The sequence below is a fragment of the Manis pentadactyla genome, chromosome 8 (genome assembly GCF_030020395.1).
Source record: "Manis pentadactyla isolate mManPen7 chromosome 8, mManPen7.hap1, whole genome shotgun sequence".
NCBI classification, from domain to species: Eukaryota; Metazoa; Chordata; class Mammalia; order Pholidota; family Manidae; genus Manis; species Manis pentadactyla.
Genome location: NC_080026.1, coordinates 133,911,057 through 133,931,299, shown reverse-complemented (window position 1 = coordinate 133,931,299; position 20,243 = coordinate 133,911,057). Strand labels below are relative to the sequence as shown.

General features: G+C 36.2%; 1 protein-coding gene across 5 annotated transcripts in view; it reads right to left on the bottom strand.

Moving 5' to 3' along the window:
- The window catches only part of ZRANB1 (zinc finger RANBP2-type containing 1), a 108,572-nt gene that overhangs the window by 40,105 nt on the left and 48,224 nt on the right, over window positions 1–20,243 (bottom strand). For 3 of the 5 annotated variants that reach the window (XM_057506451.1, XM_057506450.1, XM_057506449.1), the window contains exon 2: window positions 272–1,122. In XM_057506451.1, the coding sequence (XP_057362434.1) occupies window positions 272–1,085 (814 nt within the window). In that variant the 5' untranslated portion in view covers window positions 1,086–1,122. Of the gene's footprint in view, window positions 1–271; window positions 1,123–2,421; window positions 2,600–20,243 lie in introns of those variants that run through there. The other 2 variants (XM_036898963.2, XM_036898968.2) reach the window with 2 other exon arrangements.

Sequence of the window (20,243 nt, the reverse complement as noted above, 5' to 3'; positions counted from 1 at the left end):
CTCCAGGTATGTATTTTACTACTGATGGGTAAAAACACTGCTTTAACTTAAAATGTTGTTCTCCCTAATGATGGAGAGACATATACACAATGAAATGGAGGCAATTTAGGACAGTTATGACTAGATCACAAATACAGAGATCTTATACATGCATACTGGGAGCACAGCTATCACACTGAAAGAACTAAATACTAAATACTGACCTACTTATATCTTTCATATTATTTTTACTATCTTTTCCCATCTCATTCAAAAAAATGCAGAAACTTACCCACACAAGCATTAAGGAACAGCCAATCAGTCTTTTTCATCCTGTTTTTAATTTGCTTTAGTTTTTTGAAATCCACTTCAAGTTCCTCCTTGCTGCCAACAGCACCAGCCAATTCAATCCTCTGAAAATCCATTTTCACTTCAGAGTCCCGTTTCACAGCAGGAGGCGATCTTCTCTGGCTATTACCACTGCTGCAGCTTCCCCTCCATCGACCTCTGTCTTGCTCATTTATTATTGAAGAAGCCTCATCAGTCTCTGCCAACTCTATTGCTTCAATATTATTAGGTCTGGGATGATCGCAAACAACACATTTTTTAGCCTTGGCCCAGTTTTCATAAGTGCAAATAGAACAAGTCCAATGCTGGGTCCTTGTGTTCAGTTTATTTCTATCATTGTATTCCTCGCAAGGATCAACAGAAAAAGCAACTGGTCTTGAGCCAGATCCTGAGGATTGAGGAGATTCTGTGGGACTCCTGGTCCTACGCTGGGATAAGCACTGGGTACATCTGATTGCTCTTGGCCAGTTCAAATATGTGCACATGTGGCATGACCATTTATTTGCATTTTCCATGCTGTATGAAGACTTAACCCTTGGTCTTGCACTTGAGTCTGGACATATCAAAGGACTACTTCCTCCTTCAGTGCTGGAAGGGTCCCAATCTCTGCCAATATCACTTGACCCACTTTTAAATGGATCCTCTGTAATAATTGTTCCACTAGGTCTTTGGGCACGACACATAGTACACTTGATTGCAGATGGCCAGTTTTCATACGTACAATATTCACAAGCCCATTTAAGTCCACGTTCTGACATTGTGCACTTCTTGAAGTGAGTTACGTCAGGCAGGAAGCTATAAATAATTAGGACATGGTTATTAAAACAATAACTACATAATCCCACCTCTGAAAACATGCACCGAAAATAAAAGTGCCCTTCAACTTACAAAATACAAATTTCTCAAAACATGCATGTAAGATTTCATACTAAACTTTTTTTTTTTTAATTTTCAGAGACACCAGAGATAAGTTCCTAAAGAAAAATCTTAGATCTCAAGATTTAACAAAATTGTACTTTGGAATGCAAAAAAGATAGGAAGGTTTATTTCAAGAGGGAAGGAGGTTAAACTAGGGAAGCCACTAATGGAAATGCTTAATTTCAGCCAGGTCATCGCCATCAATTTAGAAAAGTAACCAAATGGTTAAAAGGGAAGGGAAAGAACATAAACCAGGTTATCTTAAACATAATCATTCTTAAATTATGAACAGCATAAATTATTATGCTATCTAGGTATAGTATCATAATGTTTGATTCACTAAAGAATTCATAAGATCAAACAGTGTCAATTCTATCAGTCTTGTTAAGGGAGAAAAAGCAGTTTAAAGGGCTAATTATCCACTGCTATTAATAAGCACTGGTAGCAAATAAAGATGCTGAGGAGTAATCCCTACAATTAACAAAGTAACACTGTGAAATAAAGTCTCTTGATAGTCTATATTCTCAAAATCTAGTTCTTTCTGGAGCACAAAAAATTAAAACTGCACATCACCTATACTTAGGACAATCAAATCAACGGATCATCCCTGAGATAACTACTAGCATACTCACTCCAGTGTAATTTGAATATTCATACTCAAAACATTCAACATTTTAAATATACTCAAAATTCAATTCATATTAAAAACATAAACATATCACTATTTAAAAGGTTCCTAGGATTCTACACTGGGCTTACTAGCATTATACCATAATGAAGACTTTACTATATAATGATAACTAATTTATAAATGAAGGAACTTACATAGCAAATAATTTTTTTTTTTTTACTAGCCTGAATTTAGACTTTGGCCACTAAAACCAGTTTTTTGAAGTCCACTTCAAAAAATTTCTTAAATCCCTTCTCAACTAAATACCATCCTAGCACCTATTTTTAACCAGAAAGGTAAAAAAAATTCTAGGCATAGTAAGAGAAGCTTTTCCCTCTTTCTCAGGGATTTTTCCTGGACCTGAAAAGCTAAGCCTTTTACTTCATAAGTCTATTATTATGCCCCTGCTTGCAAAGTCTTCACCCATTTATAGCGTGAAATTCTGTTAAGAGAACAAATTTACTATAAGGCTACTATTTAACAGCCAATATAAAAGTCACACTTACTAAGATTTTAGTTTCCATGCTATAACCTCCACCTTGCACATGGTTAGAATAAAAGTACAGTTTATAAAACAGACGAAAGACAAGATTCAGTCTTCATGGTGGCTCAGATTTTGACTTCCTCAGAAGATACTGCAAAACGTGGTAAGTGGTTCTGTTCTGTCTGACTGAATAGCTATTCCTGTAAAGGAGACCAAAACTGAATTTCACTTGAAGCCTGCTACTTTATCCAAAGGTATTTATTTTTTTAAGACTCAAATTATAATCAGTCCTCTATTTTAATCATACTTGTTTAATAATAGACTTACTATATTTAAAATTTTATTTAACAACAATAAAATTAGCTAATTAGAATGGTCAGTCAAATTAGACATGGGAAAGACGCTTTCCTCTAAAAATTTATTAAGTATGTGTGTATTTGCACTAATATTATCATTAATAGCAACTTGATAATGTTAAGTCAATTCCTATCTGTACGGTTATTCCAGAAGAGGGAAAGGTGGTATAAATCAAGAAAGCACAAAAATCAAAAAATATATATTGTTTATATTTAGCTTTGAAGTCTTTTGTCTAACCTGGGTAATTTACATTTAATTTGCATAATTTTAACATTTAGTTTGTACACACTGATTACACATAACACAGCAGTCCAAAAGCCTGTTGAAGGGCAGGGAACTCTAATATGTGCATCCATAAAATAGACAACTGAGATTTAACAACAATTTTCACATTCATTGGGTAGTTTCCTCCTTTAGTTTCTCAAAAATGAAATATAAATTCCTTGCTCAGTGGTGACCTCCAATGAGTTCTACACAATGACATAAAGGGCATATAAAAGTGTAGGCAAAAGGTCTGTTTATGTTTATACAGAGGATCAAAGCCTAATTTGGCTACCCCGTAAATGAACTAAGATACGATATGAAAAAGAACGTCCAACATCAGCACTCTCGGGAAGACTCATGCCAGAAGATGATCATCAAAAAACCCCAACAAAGATCCATGCACTGCTACAGGTGTAGATGCACTCATCCCACCAGCTCCTGGACTTGCCATGGGAATGAAGAAGGAGATATCTAAGCTGGCCTGTGCATACAGTAAAACAACAAATTTGACTGGATCTATACTGTTGGAACTCAACCAAGAATTAGGAGAAGCGCAAATTGTAGCGCTCCAATATCTTACAACTACAGACTATTTACTGTTAAAAGAACATATGGGATGTGAACAATCCCCAGGAATGGGCTGTTTTAATTTGTCTGATTTCTCTCAGACTGTTCAAGTTCAGTTGGACAATATCCACCATATCATAGATAAGTTTTCACAAATGCCTAAGGTGCCTAACTGGTTTTCTTGGTTTCACTGGAGATGGCTGGTAATTACAGGTATGCTTTGGTTACGTAACTGTACTCCTATTATGTTAATGTGTGTGCGCAATTTAATTAGTAGTTTAAAACCTATACATGCTGAAGTTACTCTACAAGAAGATATGTCAAAGAAATAATCAATCTTCCCAGGTTTTCTTCCGCCTGCTACTTCTATAGCTTTTCTTCTTCCTTCCTAATTACAACCCTTAAATAGAATTTGTGCCACATATCGAATTTACCGAGTATCATAATTCTTCCAAATGGTAAAGATACCTCAAGACAAATGCTGGGCGTAGAAGCCACAGGGCATAAATATGCAAAGAAGTAAAAAGCTAACCTTTTCAAACAATAAGGCTTCTCTCTCACTTACCAACTTAACATTTCCCTGTATGACCCCGGAAGATGACTGGTTAGCCAGAGACGGGTAAGATTCCTCAAGGGAGGAACAACCTAAGACAGGCACAGTCGCAGGGGGTCATCAGGTGAGAAATTGGGGATCAACAGAGGTGAGGCTTAGAACCTCACCCCCCCTGTTCTGAGAGAAATCTTCTGCATACGTGGACGTTTTATTGCCCTTGTCTAACTTGGATTAACACATAGTCTACAGGCACACACCTGATCATCTACATTTGCTCTCTTACAACACTAAACTATGTTTTCTACCTTTATCTTGTATCTACCTACCACTTCAGCATTTTATTAAAAATAATAATAATAAAGAGAGAAATGTGGTATCCACATATAAATCAAATATAAAAATCAAATGAATATTCATATTTGAACTGTTTATAGTCCATAATGCATGAGCAAAACCGAAAGCTTCTGTGATGACTGCCCTTGTACTGTTCACCATGTAACTTATTCACTATGTAAGAATTTGTACTCCATGTAAGAACTTGTTCGTTATGCTTCAGAAGATTGGAGACTGACGAAAATTAGGCTTGGGGTGGACTAATGATTGTGCATTGAGCATTGACCCCCCTATACAGAATTTTATTGTTGTTAACAACCATTTGATCAATAAATATGAGAGATGCCCTCACAAATATACACTTCCAATTGTAAAATAAATAAGTAACCGGGATGTAATGTATAGCATAAGGAATATAGTCAAAATATTGTAACAACTTGGTATGGTGATAGCTGGTACCTAGAATTATCATGTATATAAATGTTGAATCACTGTGTTGTACACCTGAAACTAATGTAATACTGTGTGTCAACTACCCTTCAATAAAAAATAATTATCTAAAAAAAAAAATTCCTTGCTCATGCCACTGGAAATTAAAATGAGCAAGTGAAAACTTAACCATAACAAGAACAAACGGCATAATGAATATACCCAGGACTACTATAAGTAATTTCATTATTTCCTTTAAAATAGTCACATTTAAAAATTTATGCTTGCTTTATAAGTCTTATTTTGGTATGTTTGCTGGCTCAACTAAACAGCTTGTGATCTTACATTATCTTAGCTAATCTTCATGGAACTAATGTGCCAACATAACATATTTAAATGTGCATGTCTGACAAAAAACAAACAAAGCCCACAATGGAAAATAATCATTGTCATATATGCCTGGTAAACAGCCAACTTCCAAAAATCCAGGTAACTAAGCAATACCAAAACCAAGCTCAAGAGTTTTAGATAAGCAAACTATGTTACACAATGATGTACACAGTATCCACTCTCTGGGGTACTGAGACTTTGCAGAGGTATTATTTTTCAGTAACTGAAAACTAAAATTGATTGGGGAGGATTATATGAGAGCAATTTGTACTTGTGGTAATCAGTATATGGAAGAGTACAAATAACATCAGCTCAACTACATGATTTTGCATTACTGAGATGAAATTAATAAGTACACTTTTTCTTCCAGATGTCAAAACATCCCAAAAATCACATAAAATTATTTTTAATAGCAACCAGCTCTGAGAGTTAATATTGCATGCTAAAATAAAACTAAATATCTTTTAAGTTAACATATATTCACATACCCAAGTAAATTTAATTTCCAAGTCTAATTTTGCATGTAACACAGATTCCCAAGTTATAGCCAATGAATCATACTTCAAGTAATGGTACAATAAAAAACAATAAAATTTGCATAATCTGGACCTTCTCTATGGGAAATCAGACACAACTGCTACTCTTAAAACAAATATTCCTTGGTTCAAATGCTACCAGCAAGTCTCATCCTGTGGACCATTCTAAGTGTAGACAGACTGAATAAATGTCTCCAAGTACAAAAACAACTCAAGTGTCCATTGACAGATGACCAGATAAATATAGTGATAGATCCTTAAAATGGAATACTATTCAGCAATAAAATGACCTACTGATATATTCAACAGCATAAATGAATCTCAAAATAACAATGCTGAGTAGAAGAAGCCAGAAACCCCATCCCCTACAAAAAATTATGTATCATTCCATTTACATACAACTACAGAAAATTCAAACTTATTTATAGGAACAGAAAGCAGACCTGTGGTTCTTGGAAATAGGGAAACAGGGAAGGATGTGGTGGGAATTTTGAAATTAAGACAAAACACAAACAATGAAAGAAAATATATTTTAAGAAAATTCTTTTCTTCAAAAGACCATAAACAAAGTGAAAGGTATGTCACAACTTGGAAAGGATATATTACTAAGAAAAGAGTAATGCTAAATTTTTGGAAAAAAGTTCTACAAACCAGGAAGAAAAGACAAACAACCCAACAGAAAAATGCCAAAGGAATGAGAAAATAATTCATGGAGAGAAAACACAAACGGCTAAACACTGTGAGAAGATGCTGACTCTCACTACTGAGAGAAGTGTACACACCTCACAATGAAATACCATCTCCAAACATGAATTTGGCAAAAATTTAAAAATCTGACCCTACCAAGTAATGGTGAGGATGTGAACAAGTGGAATTCCTAGACACTACTAGTGGGAATATAAAAGGCGTAGTCCTTTTGGAAACAGGGTGATATATCTACCAATACTGAACATAAATATTCATAACCTATGATCTGTCAGTCCCACTTTTGAGGTTACACAGAGAAACCCTGCACATGCCCGTAAGGAAACCTGTATATGAATGTTCATAGCAAAATCACCTGTCATAGAAAACACTGTAAGTTCTTTGCTTGCAATGCTTCCCCATCTGTTATGTCACATAGTTTTTCTTATTTTTCTATTGTGTATTCCCTTACAGACTGTAAGGTCCATTAGGGCAGTAGTTTTGTAATTTGATTCCAGTACTTGAATCTCAGTTCCTTGTATAGTAGGTGCTTTAATGAGTTTCAACTGAATGAATCTAAGTGGTCATCAAAAGTAGACAGGATAAACAAGTTCCAACAGGAAATTATACAGCATGAAAATAAATGAAATAGAGCTTCACATGTCCAAAAAAAAATGTCTCCAAGCACATGAACCATTTTCCAATACTAAATTCACAAAACTGCTTTTGTTATATACTTCCCAGTTCACAGAACAAAAGCACGAGTACTATGGATGCGTGAATTAATGGCTGGGGAAAGGGGGGGCTAGTAACTGAACATTTTTTATAGTGTCATGCTTAGTAATTAATTAATTAGGCCACAAAAGAAGTATATTTATATTGAAATCAATTCCTCAAAATTGTAGCTACACTACAAATTCCTCCAATCACCTGCTAAGAAAGAGAACTGGAGAAGTGAAATAATCCTCATCAAGTACAAACTCCTTAACAAACTGAGAAAAAAGCTCAACTGCTAGTTTCAAATGATGAGAAGTTATCCAAAGGAAGGTCTAGTAGCAGTCTTTTGAGGTTTTGCGTTAGCTTTATTAATATATCTGTACTTAGTAATATAAATATTTGTTCATATATTATTGATGCACATATTAACATAAAACTGTGAAGATTTACAAACGCTCAGAAAGCATCTTAGGGGAATACAGATCAAAGCTAAAGCTAAAAAGGATATTCCAAGTATGTTCAATTTTTAGGTTCTGTTGAACTATTACATGGTAATTCTGAATTACAGTATTTATGTAAATAAGAAGTACTTCTTCGTGGAGCTGGAGGATATTATGCCCAGTGAAATAAGCCAGGCAGAAAAAGACAAGTACCAAATGATTTCCTTCATTTGTGGAGTATAACAACGAAGTAAAACTGAAGGAACAAAACAGCAACAGACTCAACAGACTCCAAGAAGGGACTAGTGGTTACCAAAGGGAAGGGGTAGGAGAGAGCGGGTGGGGAGGGAGGGAGAAGGGGATTGAGGGGTATTATGTTTAGTACACATGGTGTGGGGGATCATGGGGAAGACAGTGTAGCACAGAGAAGGCAAATGACTCTGTGGCATCTTACTACACTGATAGACAATGACTGCAATGCGATATGGGGGAGGACTCAATAATATGGGTGAATGTAGTGACCACATAGTTTTTTCATGTGAAACCTCCATAAGAGTGTATATATCAATAATACCTTAATAAAAAAAAAAGTTCCCATTTTTGCATCCTTGCCTATGGTTGTGATTTGCAGGTATTTAAAGGTTTGCCAACCTCTAGTAGGCATGAACAAAAGAAAAATAGATGAACTGGACTTAAATATTTTTAAAAACTACTTTAACTGCTGTAGTTTGAATGTTTGTGCCCCCAAAATTTGCATGTTGCAATCCTAATGCCGAATGTGATGGTATCTGTTGGTGGGGCCTTTGATATATAAGGTCATGATGGTAGAGCCCTCATGAATGAGATTAATGCCCTTATAAAAGATGCCCAGGAGAGTTCCCTTGCCCCTTGTCTCCATGTCAAAACAGAGCAAGAAGTCCAACCAAGATGGCCATCACCCAACTCAGCTAACACACTGATTTCAGACTTCAGTCTCCAGATCAGAACTGTGAGAAACAAATTTGCTTTCTATGGAAAAAAAAAAAAGTACTACTTAAGTCTAAGCCCAAAATCCCACAGTCATTTCCTCTTTCTCCTCAGCATCTTTCTACATCACTATCTTCCTCACAACAGTCAACAGAAAAAACAACTGGTCTTGAGCAAGATCCTTAAGATTGATGATATAGTGAACCCTTTATCTACAAACCTAACCTCATTTCAGGGCTCCAAAAGCTTATCAAATCTATATTAAACCTCTTATCTTCCTCTCACAACAAACTCCTATCCTGACTTCACTGCTTTCCATTAAGGACACTAATACCCCTGTAACCCACACAAGCTCAGAATCATCTTGAATTCTGCCTTCTCTCCGTATCTTCTCTCTCGTGTGCCCAATCAGTTTTCCTCCCATCTGACTGCCATCAACCCTTTCTCCGTTCAGGTCAGAACCATTCTAACAGCCTCCATAAATCTTTCTAAATCTACCCAGCTCACTGTTACCCAGATAATCCTCCTAAAAACTAGCCCCTTTCTGAAGTTCTTCTGCAACAACATGAACTCTCAACTCCTTCCCATCACACACACACATACTCCCTCCTATACACACATGTATCCCAGACTCATGCACATACCCCCCAACCCCTCAACAATACGCATGCAAAGGGGGCTACCGTAGAAACACAAGCACAGCGACACACACATTTCTGGCAAATCCCACCCATCTTTTATGGCTTAGTTCAGGTCTCTCTCATGAAATTTTTTTCAAAGAACCTCAAGCAACCACTTTTCTTCTGACATCTGGCATTTACTGTATCTTCTCTTGGGGCTACTTTCTGGAACACTGATGTGTGTGTGTTCTCACTATTATCACTTCCTAACTACCTTTCAGTTTTCTATGAGGCAGCCAAGCTTTCAAAGACTTTGGCTCAGGGATTCTAGCAGCGTGAAATGTGGCCCAGCTGTGTTTAGTAAAACCCATATAAGAGACCACATGAGCGATGCAAAAAAAGAAAAGGAGAGAATGGAGCTTTTGAGCAATCTCAGGTAGAAAGGAGAAATTCTAGAGGATAGGATCCACTCCTGTGACAAGAGCTCAGTAGAAACTGTCTGCCACTGACAACTAGGTGCCAGGCCAAGTGCACTCATGAGCAGTTTCACGGATTATTCAAACCTGTGATGTAAAGGCACAAATGCAGAAACTTTTGCACTTATTAAACATCCTGTGAAAGTACTAAATCCATGTGGAATTATGTATAGAAAATCAAGAATTAGTACATCTCAAAAATGTGCAACCTTCCTCCTATACTGAGATCTACTATCTATGTCATCTTTATCTAACTTGTAGATATAGATACTTACTAAGGCCTGTTCCCAGGAGTTTGTGGACAAACTGGGCAAAGCAAATTTAGTTAAAATAACAAAATAACACCTGCCACAGTGGCTGTGGCTTTAGTGACACTATGCCTTAGTTAACAGAGGCAATTACCCATACAACTAATACATCTAACTTCACTTCAACTAAACCTGTCTTTAAAATACAACAGAACATGTAGAGTTTATATTTTCTTATGTCAACATTGCCTTAATTTGGAAAAACTACAATAAAAGTTACAATTCCAATGGTTCTTTTAAACCAGTAGATGGTTAGCGATCCGCTGATTAGAAGATCTATGGACACAAGATCTACAGTGTGTACAAAATCTCTCACAGAACTATAGGAACGTCCTCTCTTTAGTTTATCTTCTAGCCATTTCAAGAGGAATTCTATCTAACTCTTTACGTGCTAGAGTTTTATCTGTAACTTTACCAACTTCCTCTATACTCTTCAGTTCCTAGGCAGGAACAGGAAAGGAAGGAGAATCACTGTCTAACCCCATACACAAAAGTAAATTCAAAATGGATCAAAGACCTGAATGTAAGTCATGAAACCATAAAATTCTTAGAAAAAAACATAGGCAAAAATCTCTTGGACATAAACATTAGCGACTTCTTCATGAACATATCTCCCTGGGCAAGGGAAACAAAAGCAAAAATGAACAAGTGGGACTATATCTAGCTGAAAAGCTTCTGTACAGCAAAGGACACCATCAATAGAACAAAAAGGTACCCTACAGTATGGGAGAATATATTTGTAAATGACAGATCTGATAAAGGCTTGACATTCAAAATATATAAAGAGCTCACACACCTCAACAAACAAAAAGCAAATAATCCAATTAAAAAATGCGCAGAGGAGCTGAACAGACAGTTCTCCAAAGAAATTCAGATGGCCAACAGACACATGAAAAGATGCTCCACATCGCTAGTTATCAGAGAAATGCAAATTAAAACCACAATGAGATATCACCTCACACCAGTAAGGATCGCCACCATCCAAAAGACAGACAACAACAAATGTTGGTGAGGTTGTGGAGAAAGGGGAACCCTCCTACACTGCTGGTGGGAACGTAAATTAGTTCAACCACTGTGGAAAGCAGTATGGAGGTTCCTCAAAATGCTCAAAATAGACTTACCATTTGACCCAGGAATTCCACTTCTAAGAATTTACCCTAAGAATGCAGCACTCCAGTTTGAAAAAGACAGATGCACCCCTATGTTTATAGCAGCACTATTTACAATAGCCAAGAAATGGAAGCAACCTAAGTGCCCATCAGTAGATAAATGGATAAAGAAGATGTGGTACATATACACAATGGAATATTATTCAGCCATAAGAAGAAAACAAATCCTACCATTTGCAACAACATGGATGGAGCTAGAGGGTATTATGCTCAGTGAAATAAGCCAAGCGGAGAAAGACAAATACCAAATGATTTCACTCATCTGTGGAGTATAAGAACAAAGGAAAAACTGAAGGAACAAAACAGCAGCAGAATCACAGAACCCAAGAATGGACTAACAGTTACCAAAGGGAAAGAGACTGGGGAGAATGGGAGGGTAGGGACGGATAAGGGCAGGGAAGAAGAAAGGGGGTATTATTAGCATGTATAATGTGGGGGGTGGGGGAAAGGGGAGGGCTGTGCAACACAGAGAAGACAAGTAGTGATTCTACATCTTACTATGCTGATGGACAGTGACTGTAATGGGGTTTGTGGGGGGGGACTTGGGGTAGGGGAGAGCCTAGTAAACATAATGTTCTTCATGTAATTGTAGATTAATGATAACAAAATAAAATAAAATAAAAAGTAAAAAAAAAAAGAAAGGAAGGAGACGTAATACATGCATGTAGCTCAAACTACTGTAAAACTCATCATAGACAGTTATTTACTGTCTCAGAGATGTCACAGGTCAATCACACACGCCAAATTATCCCAAACAAAACTAATTTAACATAACAGCCATGACAAATTACTGAAGGTGTACTATGCACTCAGAAATGTGGTGACATTTAACTAGACAAAACATTGTCCTTGTGCTCAGGGCACCTGCAATCTGACTGGATGGAAGATTCCTACTGCTTTCTTAAAATGGTTTTCTTTCTTTGTGGACACTGAGCACTTACCTCCAAATGTGCTTATCAACCCAGCATTTCAAAAATAATAAAACAATTTCTACAACTACAAACATGCTACCTCATTCAGAATTTGATTTCTTTCATTATCCCATCCATTTTCTGTTCACATTGAACAGATTAGTCCCAATTAACAAAACAGCCACAGGAACCAAGAATCATTACTATACCTAGCCCAACTAAAGGCCACCTTTTTACCAAAGACTACGGACTTTTATCTTTGTGATAGAGGACAGTAGTACAAACTTGGAACTTTTAGATAATAAGTGAGTCCCAATGTAGAAGAAAGGAAAAGATGTGAAAAGGAGAGAACTACATGGATGAACTATTCCAAGACAAAACCAACTCAAAGCTACAAGCTTGTCCAAAACTATTTTCCCCAATACCTAAACTTTGTTCAAATATCTGTTATTTTGCCTAACTTTGCATCCACTGAGATTATCTTAATGAAAAACACAAGTTATTTATGTTATTTATTAATAATGTGCAGTCATCCAATTAGATCCTTATTCTCACAATTCCTAATATAATGAATAACAGGAAAACAGGATGGGGATTTTGTGATTTAGGTTTCCATTGCAGGGACAGAGAGAAGCAGCAGACAAAAGGTTAGCAAAGGACAACCTGGGAAGGAATGCCAAAGACAGCAGCATGCTGAATGCACTGCTTACCCTACCCCATCATTAGAGATGCACAAAGACAAAGGCCAACTTTGCCTATTTCACAATTCCGCCAAGATCAACCCTGTCTCACTGAGAAAAGAAAATAACTAAAACTTAAGCATTTACTATGTGTCACTGTTCTCAGCACTGAACATATACATAAACTAATTTAATCCTCAGAACCCAATGAAACAGGTACTACTGCTCACTCCAACTTTAGAGTTGGAAACAGGAAGAGAAAAGCTGAGTAACTTACCTAAAGTCACAAAGCTACTAAGAAGCAGAGCCAGGGTTTGAACCCAGACCTTCAGGTGCCAAAGTCTGTCCTATATATACTATGTAATAAATCGAAATTTATACTGCAACCTATAGTCACCTGTTCCCATTAACCAGAATTTGGACTATTAATAATCTGCACTTAGTTTCTCACTAAGCAGTCTCACTTAGCTGACTGCTGATAGGCAATATTTAAACACACAAACTTAAGAAAAAAAATTAACCCACATGTTGCTCAAATTTATCTTAAAATTACAAGAACAACTCCTAGGGCTAATAAGTGATTATATCAAGGTTGCAGATACAACATTAATATACAAAAGTCATCTGCTTTTCCTATATACCAGCAATGAACAAATGGAATTTGAAATTTTAAAAGTATCATCATTTACATTAGCATCCTCAAAACTGAAATGCTTAGCTATAAATCTAAAAAAACATTTACAAGATCTGAATTATAAAAACCACAAAAGTCTGATGAAAGAAATCAAGTAAGCAATAAATAAATGGAGATATTCCAAGTTCATGGATAGGAAAACCCAATACTGTCAAAATCTCAGTTCTGTACAAGATGATCAAAAGATTCAGCACAATTCCAATCAAAATCCCAGCAAATTACTTTGTGGGTATCGATAAACTGATTCTCAAGTTTACACGGATAAGCATAATATGAAGAATAGCCAACATAGTACTGAGGAAGAAAAGTCAATTGGATTGACTACCCTGACTTCAAGATTTACTATAAAGCTACACTAATCACAGTATAGACAATAGGTCAATGGAATAGAGAGTCCAGAAATAGACCTCCAGAGTCAACTGCTCTTTGACAAAGGAGTAAAGGCAGTACAATGGAGAAAAGATAAAACTGGTGCTGGAACAACTGGACATCCATCAGGCAAAAAAAAAATTACAGACTTCACACCTTCACAAAAATTAACTCAAAATAAATCACAAACCTAAATGTAAAATGCATAACTACTAAATTCCTGGAAGATAAAAGGAAATCTAAATGCCTTAGCTAGGGCAATGATTTTTTTTAGGTAAAACACAAATGAACCATGAAAGAAATACCTGATAAACTGGATTTGCTAAAATTAAAAACCTCTACTCTGCAAAAGACACTGTCAAGACATTGATAAGCCAGAAAGCAAAGAGATAGTATTTGTCTGCAAAAGACTTCTGTGATAGAGGACCCAAACCCAAAATACACAAAGAACTCTTGAAACTCAACAACCACCCAATTAAATCATGGGCAAAAAACCTGAACAGACACCTCACCAAGCAAGATATATATATGGCAAAACAAGCATATGAAAAATGCTGAACATCTGATGTCATAAGGGAATTGCAAAATCAAAATAGGAATGAGATACCACTACACACCTATTAAAATGGCCAAAATCCAGAACACTGAGAACATCAAATGCTGACAGATATAGAGCAACAAGAACTCGCATTCATTACTGAGGGGAATGCAAAACTGTAAGGAAAAGAGTTTTGATTTCTTAACAAAACTGAACAGGTTCTCACCATACAATCTAGCAATAGGGCACTTTGGTATGTACCCAAAGGAGATGAAAACTTACATCCACAAAAAAATCTGCACACAGATGTTTACATATAATAATTTTATTCATAATTGCCAAAACTCACAAGCAACCAAGATGTTCTTCATAGGTAAATAGATAAGCTGGTACATTCAGACAACAAAATAGTACTGAGCACTAAAAAGAAATGAACTACCAAGCCATAGAAATACATGGAGGAACCTTAAATGTCTATTACTAAATGTAAGAAGCCAATCTGGAAGTTATATACTGTATGATTCCAATTATATGACACTCTGGAAAGAGCAAAACTACTGATATAACAAAAAGATCAGTGGTTACCAGGGGTTGGAAGGATGGAAGGATGAATAGGCAGAGCACAGAGGACTTTAAGGGCAGTGAATCTATATGACACTAAAACGGTGGATAACTGTCATTATACATTTGTCCAAACCAATAGAATATAAAATACCAAGGGTGAACCTTAATATAAACTATGGACTCTGATAATGATACATCACGATAGATTCATCAGTTAAAACAACCATACCACTCCCATTTCAGGATGTTGACGGTGAGAAGGTTGTATATGTGGAGGGGCAGTAAGTATATGGGAACTCTCTGTAGTTCTTTTCAATTTTGTTGTGAATCTAAACTGCTCTAAAAAATAAAATATTATTAAAAATCTGCTTCTAAATGACGTTTTTTAGTCACTTATATACAGGAAACATTTTCTTTAAAAAAATCAGTTCTCAGAGAATGGGCAGTTTTAAAAAGGGCACAGTAACTTGTGTAAACCTAAAACTGCTCTAAAAAATAAAATCAAACTTGAAATATATTCACACCAAAAATCTTAAATTTCAAAAAAATAGAAACACAGAAATTAGCATGAAGTGTAAGCAATGGCCAAATCCAAATTAACTTGAACATCCACGTAAGTAACAGCAAAGGATTTTAAAGCACTGCTGCATAAAATAAAAATCTTTTAAGTCTGCACAGATGTTGATAAACACACAAACAATAAGAGGAGAAAGCTCTCCTTACACTAGAAATCCAACTAATCAATGCAGAAAGAATAGCTGGATTAGAAAATCACCATTTGGCAATCTTCACAACAGACTCACAAAGAATCATCAATGGATGTTAAAAGTAGTGGGTGAAAATTTGAGGATTAATAGGATATTTTAATAGTCCCCAAGTATCTCCCCACAATAACTGGTATGTTACAAAACCTGGCAGACACCACCTTAACCAAGTAATCATAATCAAGTTATATCACACCAGTAATGACATCATTTGCCTCTTGATACATTACACTAAGAACACATCACCATTTCTTTGGTATTCCTGCCAAAAAAAGTGCATACTCTGACCCTAATCATGAGAAAATATCAAGATATATCAAATTGACACTTTCTGTGAGGTAACTAGCCCCATATTCTTCAAAAAAAATCATTAAAGACAAGAGACTTTACTGTTCTAATTAAAGGAGCTTGTAAAAAACATGGCAACAGATTGCAACACGTGATCTGAGATTTTCTTTTGCCTCTGGGACAACTGACAAAATTTGAGTAAGATTTGTAGAATCTATTCTTACTAAGAATTACATAATATCATACAATATTAATTTCCTGATTTTGATAATTGTATTCTGGTTACATAAGAGCTAACCCTTGTTTTTTAAAGAAACACACACTGAAATATTGAGGGATAAAAAGGTATCAAATCTGCAACTGATTTTTCAAACAGTTCTGGTGAAAAAATATATTTGTATTTTTATATATCCCCATCACACAATAAACCTTACAATTTACAAAACATTTTCACATGTCATTTTTATCCTGACAAAACCATGAAGTAGGTAGAGAAGAGTTCTTTTATATGAGAATAAATTTGGTCTCCTACATCCTAAAACCTTTCTCATCATCTGTCCCTTCTTTCCATCTCTACCAGCAAGCCCCAGTTCATCATTTCTCTCAGCTACTTTTTATTCTAACTGATGTACCTACCTTCAAACACCACATCTCTGTTAGAGTGTCCTGTCCGAAAAAAAAAACAAAAACCCAATGTTGCTATTCTGCAGCTTTACAATTTTCAACAACATCCTACTAAAAGTTAAAAATCCTCAACATAGGGCATAAAAGGCCCTTTGTAACTAATCTTTACATCCTCAGTCACCCTTCCAAACACAAACATACATGCAAGTCAAGAATATCCTACAACATTTTCCTTTAGCAATTCGTTAATACCTTTTACCTAAGTGTTATTAAGGTGAAATCCACCTTATTTAACTCTAGAGAGATCAGTTCCATCTCTGACATTTACACTCAATTCTCTCATATAGAGGAAAATGTACTGTACTGCTTTCTTAGAGGTTCATGTCCCTCTCCACCTCTTACTGAATCTGGGATACTGGCCAAATCCTTAGGACCCAAGTCTCTTTATCTGAAAACATTATGACAATAATGCCTTATCTCTCTTTACGTAGGTGCTAAAACTGATCACTTCAAGATCCATATCCCATAATTAACGTTACAAACAACTGCCAACTTGAAATACCACCACCTTAAATTCTGTATGGAGGTTTACACCACAGAAGAACACTTACAGTCAGTACTTCATTTGATCCTCAGAACACTCGGGTACTTCCCCCTAAGGTACAAGTATCTCCACTTTAATGACAAGGAATCTGTGGCTCCAGGAAAGGCGAAATGATTTGCCCAGGATCACAAAGCTTTAGGAAGTAAACCCCAGACTGACTCCTGTTTTCTCACTAGTGTACCACATCCTTCCAGGGTTACAAAACATTTCCCTGGATCAATGACAAGACAGGCTGACTGTATTGTCACTGACTCTAGCTACCAAAAAGCACGATACTATCTCCAAAACAAGTCCCAAAATCTCTACTTTTCTCCATATCACCCTCCTTGTCCCTAATATGAAGTATAAGCAACTCTCACGGGGATGACTGTACAGCCTCCCCACTAACCTTGCTGCTTCTATTCTACCTACCATCCTTGCCATGGGAGCCAGATAGAGCCTTTCTAAACATAAAACAGGTCACACCCCAAGGACTTAAAATCCGTCAAGGGCTTCCAAATCCACTCAAAATAAAATTAAGATTCCCCAGTCTTTCCTACAAATCTCGATATAAAAGTAGACTTCATTCTGTTCCATTTACAAGCAAGCTCGCTCTCACTTTGAGAGTTTCTGTTAAAAATCTCTTCTGCCTAGACGCCCCTTTCCCCAGACTTTCACATGGCCAGCTGTTGTCATTAAGATCTAGGTTTCAATTATCAACTCAGAAAGATTCTCCCTGACCACCCAATTCTCCACCACATCAGCCTACTCTCATTATCTGGACAGCAGTTACCACTCTGTGTGCTGCAATCAAGTTCTCCACACTAGAATGTAAATAAAAGTTAAGAGGCTTTATCTAATTCACAAGAGCACCTCAACATCTAGCTGCTTTCTGAGTTAATAGATGTTTTAACTTCAGCAGCCTTTGTAACAGTGTTATGTAATCTACTTCCTGAAAATCCTAAACAACCTGATAGTAGGTGCCCGGTAATTAACTTAATTTCCTGAATTTCTATAAAACAATGCCTTCAGATTTTCAAATTTAACAGATTTCCCCAACCCCCCCCCACACACACACATACACAGTTGGAAAGGAGGAGCAAGCGAGCACTCTTCCCTCCTCCCCTGGGTAAAGATGATCCACTCTGAAGAGGATCACTCCTCCCCACACTAGCTCTGGGGGAAAATGAGGATCAGGGACTGGAGAAGGAATAGGCACTCACAGCCAGCTGCTAGGAGCAAGTTCTCAACCTCATCCACATGCTTTAGCCATACTGAACCCTCTCCTGGTCCTTAAACATGACATGTAATTTTCAGTCACATGATTGTTTCTGTACAGGATGCCCTCCCACTCTCACTGTCCATTCTTATCAGGTTTTATATATCTAGAAACCTGTTCCTTCTTCAAAGACCACCTCAGATGTTCCCACTTCTGTAAAGCCCTTCCTGACCCAATCCTAATCTTGTGCTAAATTAATTTAATTTAGTAAATTAATTTAGTTACTTCATAGCACTTAGTTTAATAGATTATGGTTTGTTTCTAACGATCAACTGTGAAAAAATTAATTTTTATGTCTCTATAAACAGTATCTGCTATGGACCGTTGCTCACTAATTATTTAGTCAGTAAAAAGCAACTCAATAGTCTACTGATATCAAAGGAGATTTTTTAAAAAGGTCAAATATAGTGCTGCAAACTGCTATATAGTTCCCCCTTTAAAAACAAATTTTAGCTTCATTAAATACCAAAAACTGAAGGCAACTACCCACCCTAATCAAAAAAGCAAAGGATGTAGAAGTAGCTTGTCAAAAACACAGAAATGCTGTCCTGCCTTCAGAATTCCAATCACAAGGGTATCGCTGCAACTTAATGTGCAATACTAAGTACAGATCCTTTTCTCCATTTGCAAAATCAAGATTTTCTCATATAACTAAGGGAATATTGTCTTGTAATAATCAATTTATAGTTGAGAATAATTACATTGTTAAAGCTCAGCAAATGGTGCTAGAACTGGATAGCCACCAGAAAAAGAATTAAGTCAGACCCTTACCTCATACTATACACAAAACTTAACTCAAAATTATCACACACTTAAACAATAGAGCTAAAAAGTACACAATTTTTAGAAAAAAAGCAGATGCAAATCTTCCTGGCCTTGGATTAGACAAATGACTTCTTAGAGATGATATCAAAACACAAGAGATGAAAGAAAAGATAAACTGGACATGAAAATTAAAACACTTTAAGCTTCAAAGAACACAATCAAGAAAGTGAAGACAACCCATGGAAAAGGAGAAACTATTTGCAAATCATTCATCTGACTTGTACACAGAATATATAAACAACTCTTACAATTCAACAAAAAAACAATCCTATTTCCGAAAAATAAGCAAAGGACTAGAATCAACATTTCTCCAAAGAAGATACACAAATGGCCAATTAAGCACATAAAAGATGCTCAATACCATTAGTCACTATGGATGCAAATAAAAACAAGAAGATAGCACTTCACTAGGATCGCTATAATAAAAAAGACAATAATAAGTGTTGATGAGGATATAGAGAAGTGGAACCCTCATACATTGCTGGTAGAAATGTAAAATGGTGCAACCACTTTGGAAAACAGTCTCGAAGTTTCTCAAAGGTTAAGCAGAGAGTTACTGCATGACCCAGCAATTCCACTTCCAGATATTATACCCAAGAGGAATGAACACTTATGTCCACATAAAAACTTGGACACAAATTTTCATAGCAGCATAGTTTATAGTAGCCAAAAAGTAGAAACAGTCTGAACGTCCATCAATGAATGGATAAACAAACAAAATGTGGTATACAGTGGAATATTACTCAATAACAAAAAGGAAGTGATTATATATACTACATGGATAAATCTAGAAACATTATGCTAAATGAATGAAAGACAAACACAAAAGGTCATAGCTTGTATGACTCCATTTCTATGAAAGGTACAGAATAGGCAAATCTGTAGAAACAAAGTAGATTAGCTGCTGCAAGGACAA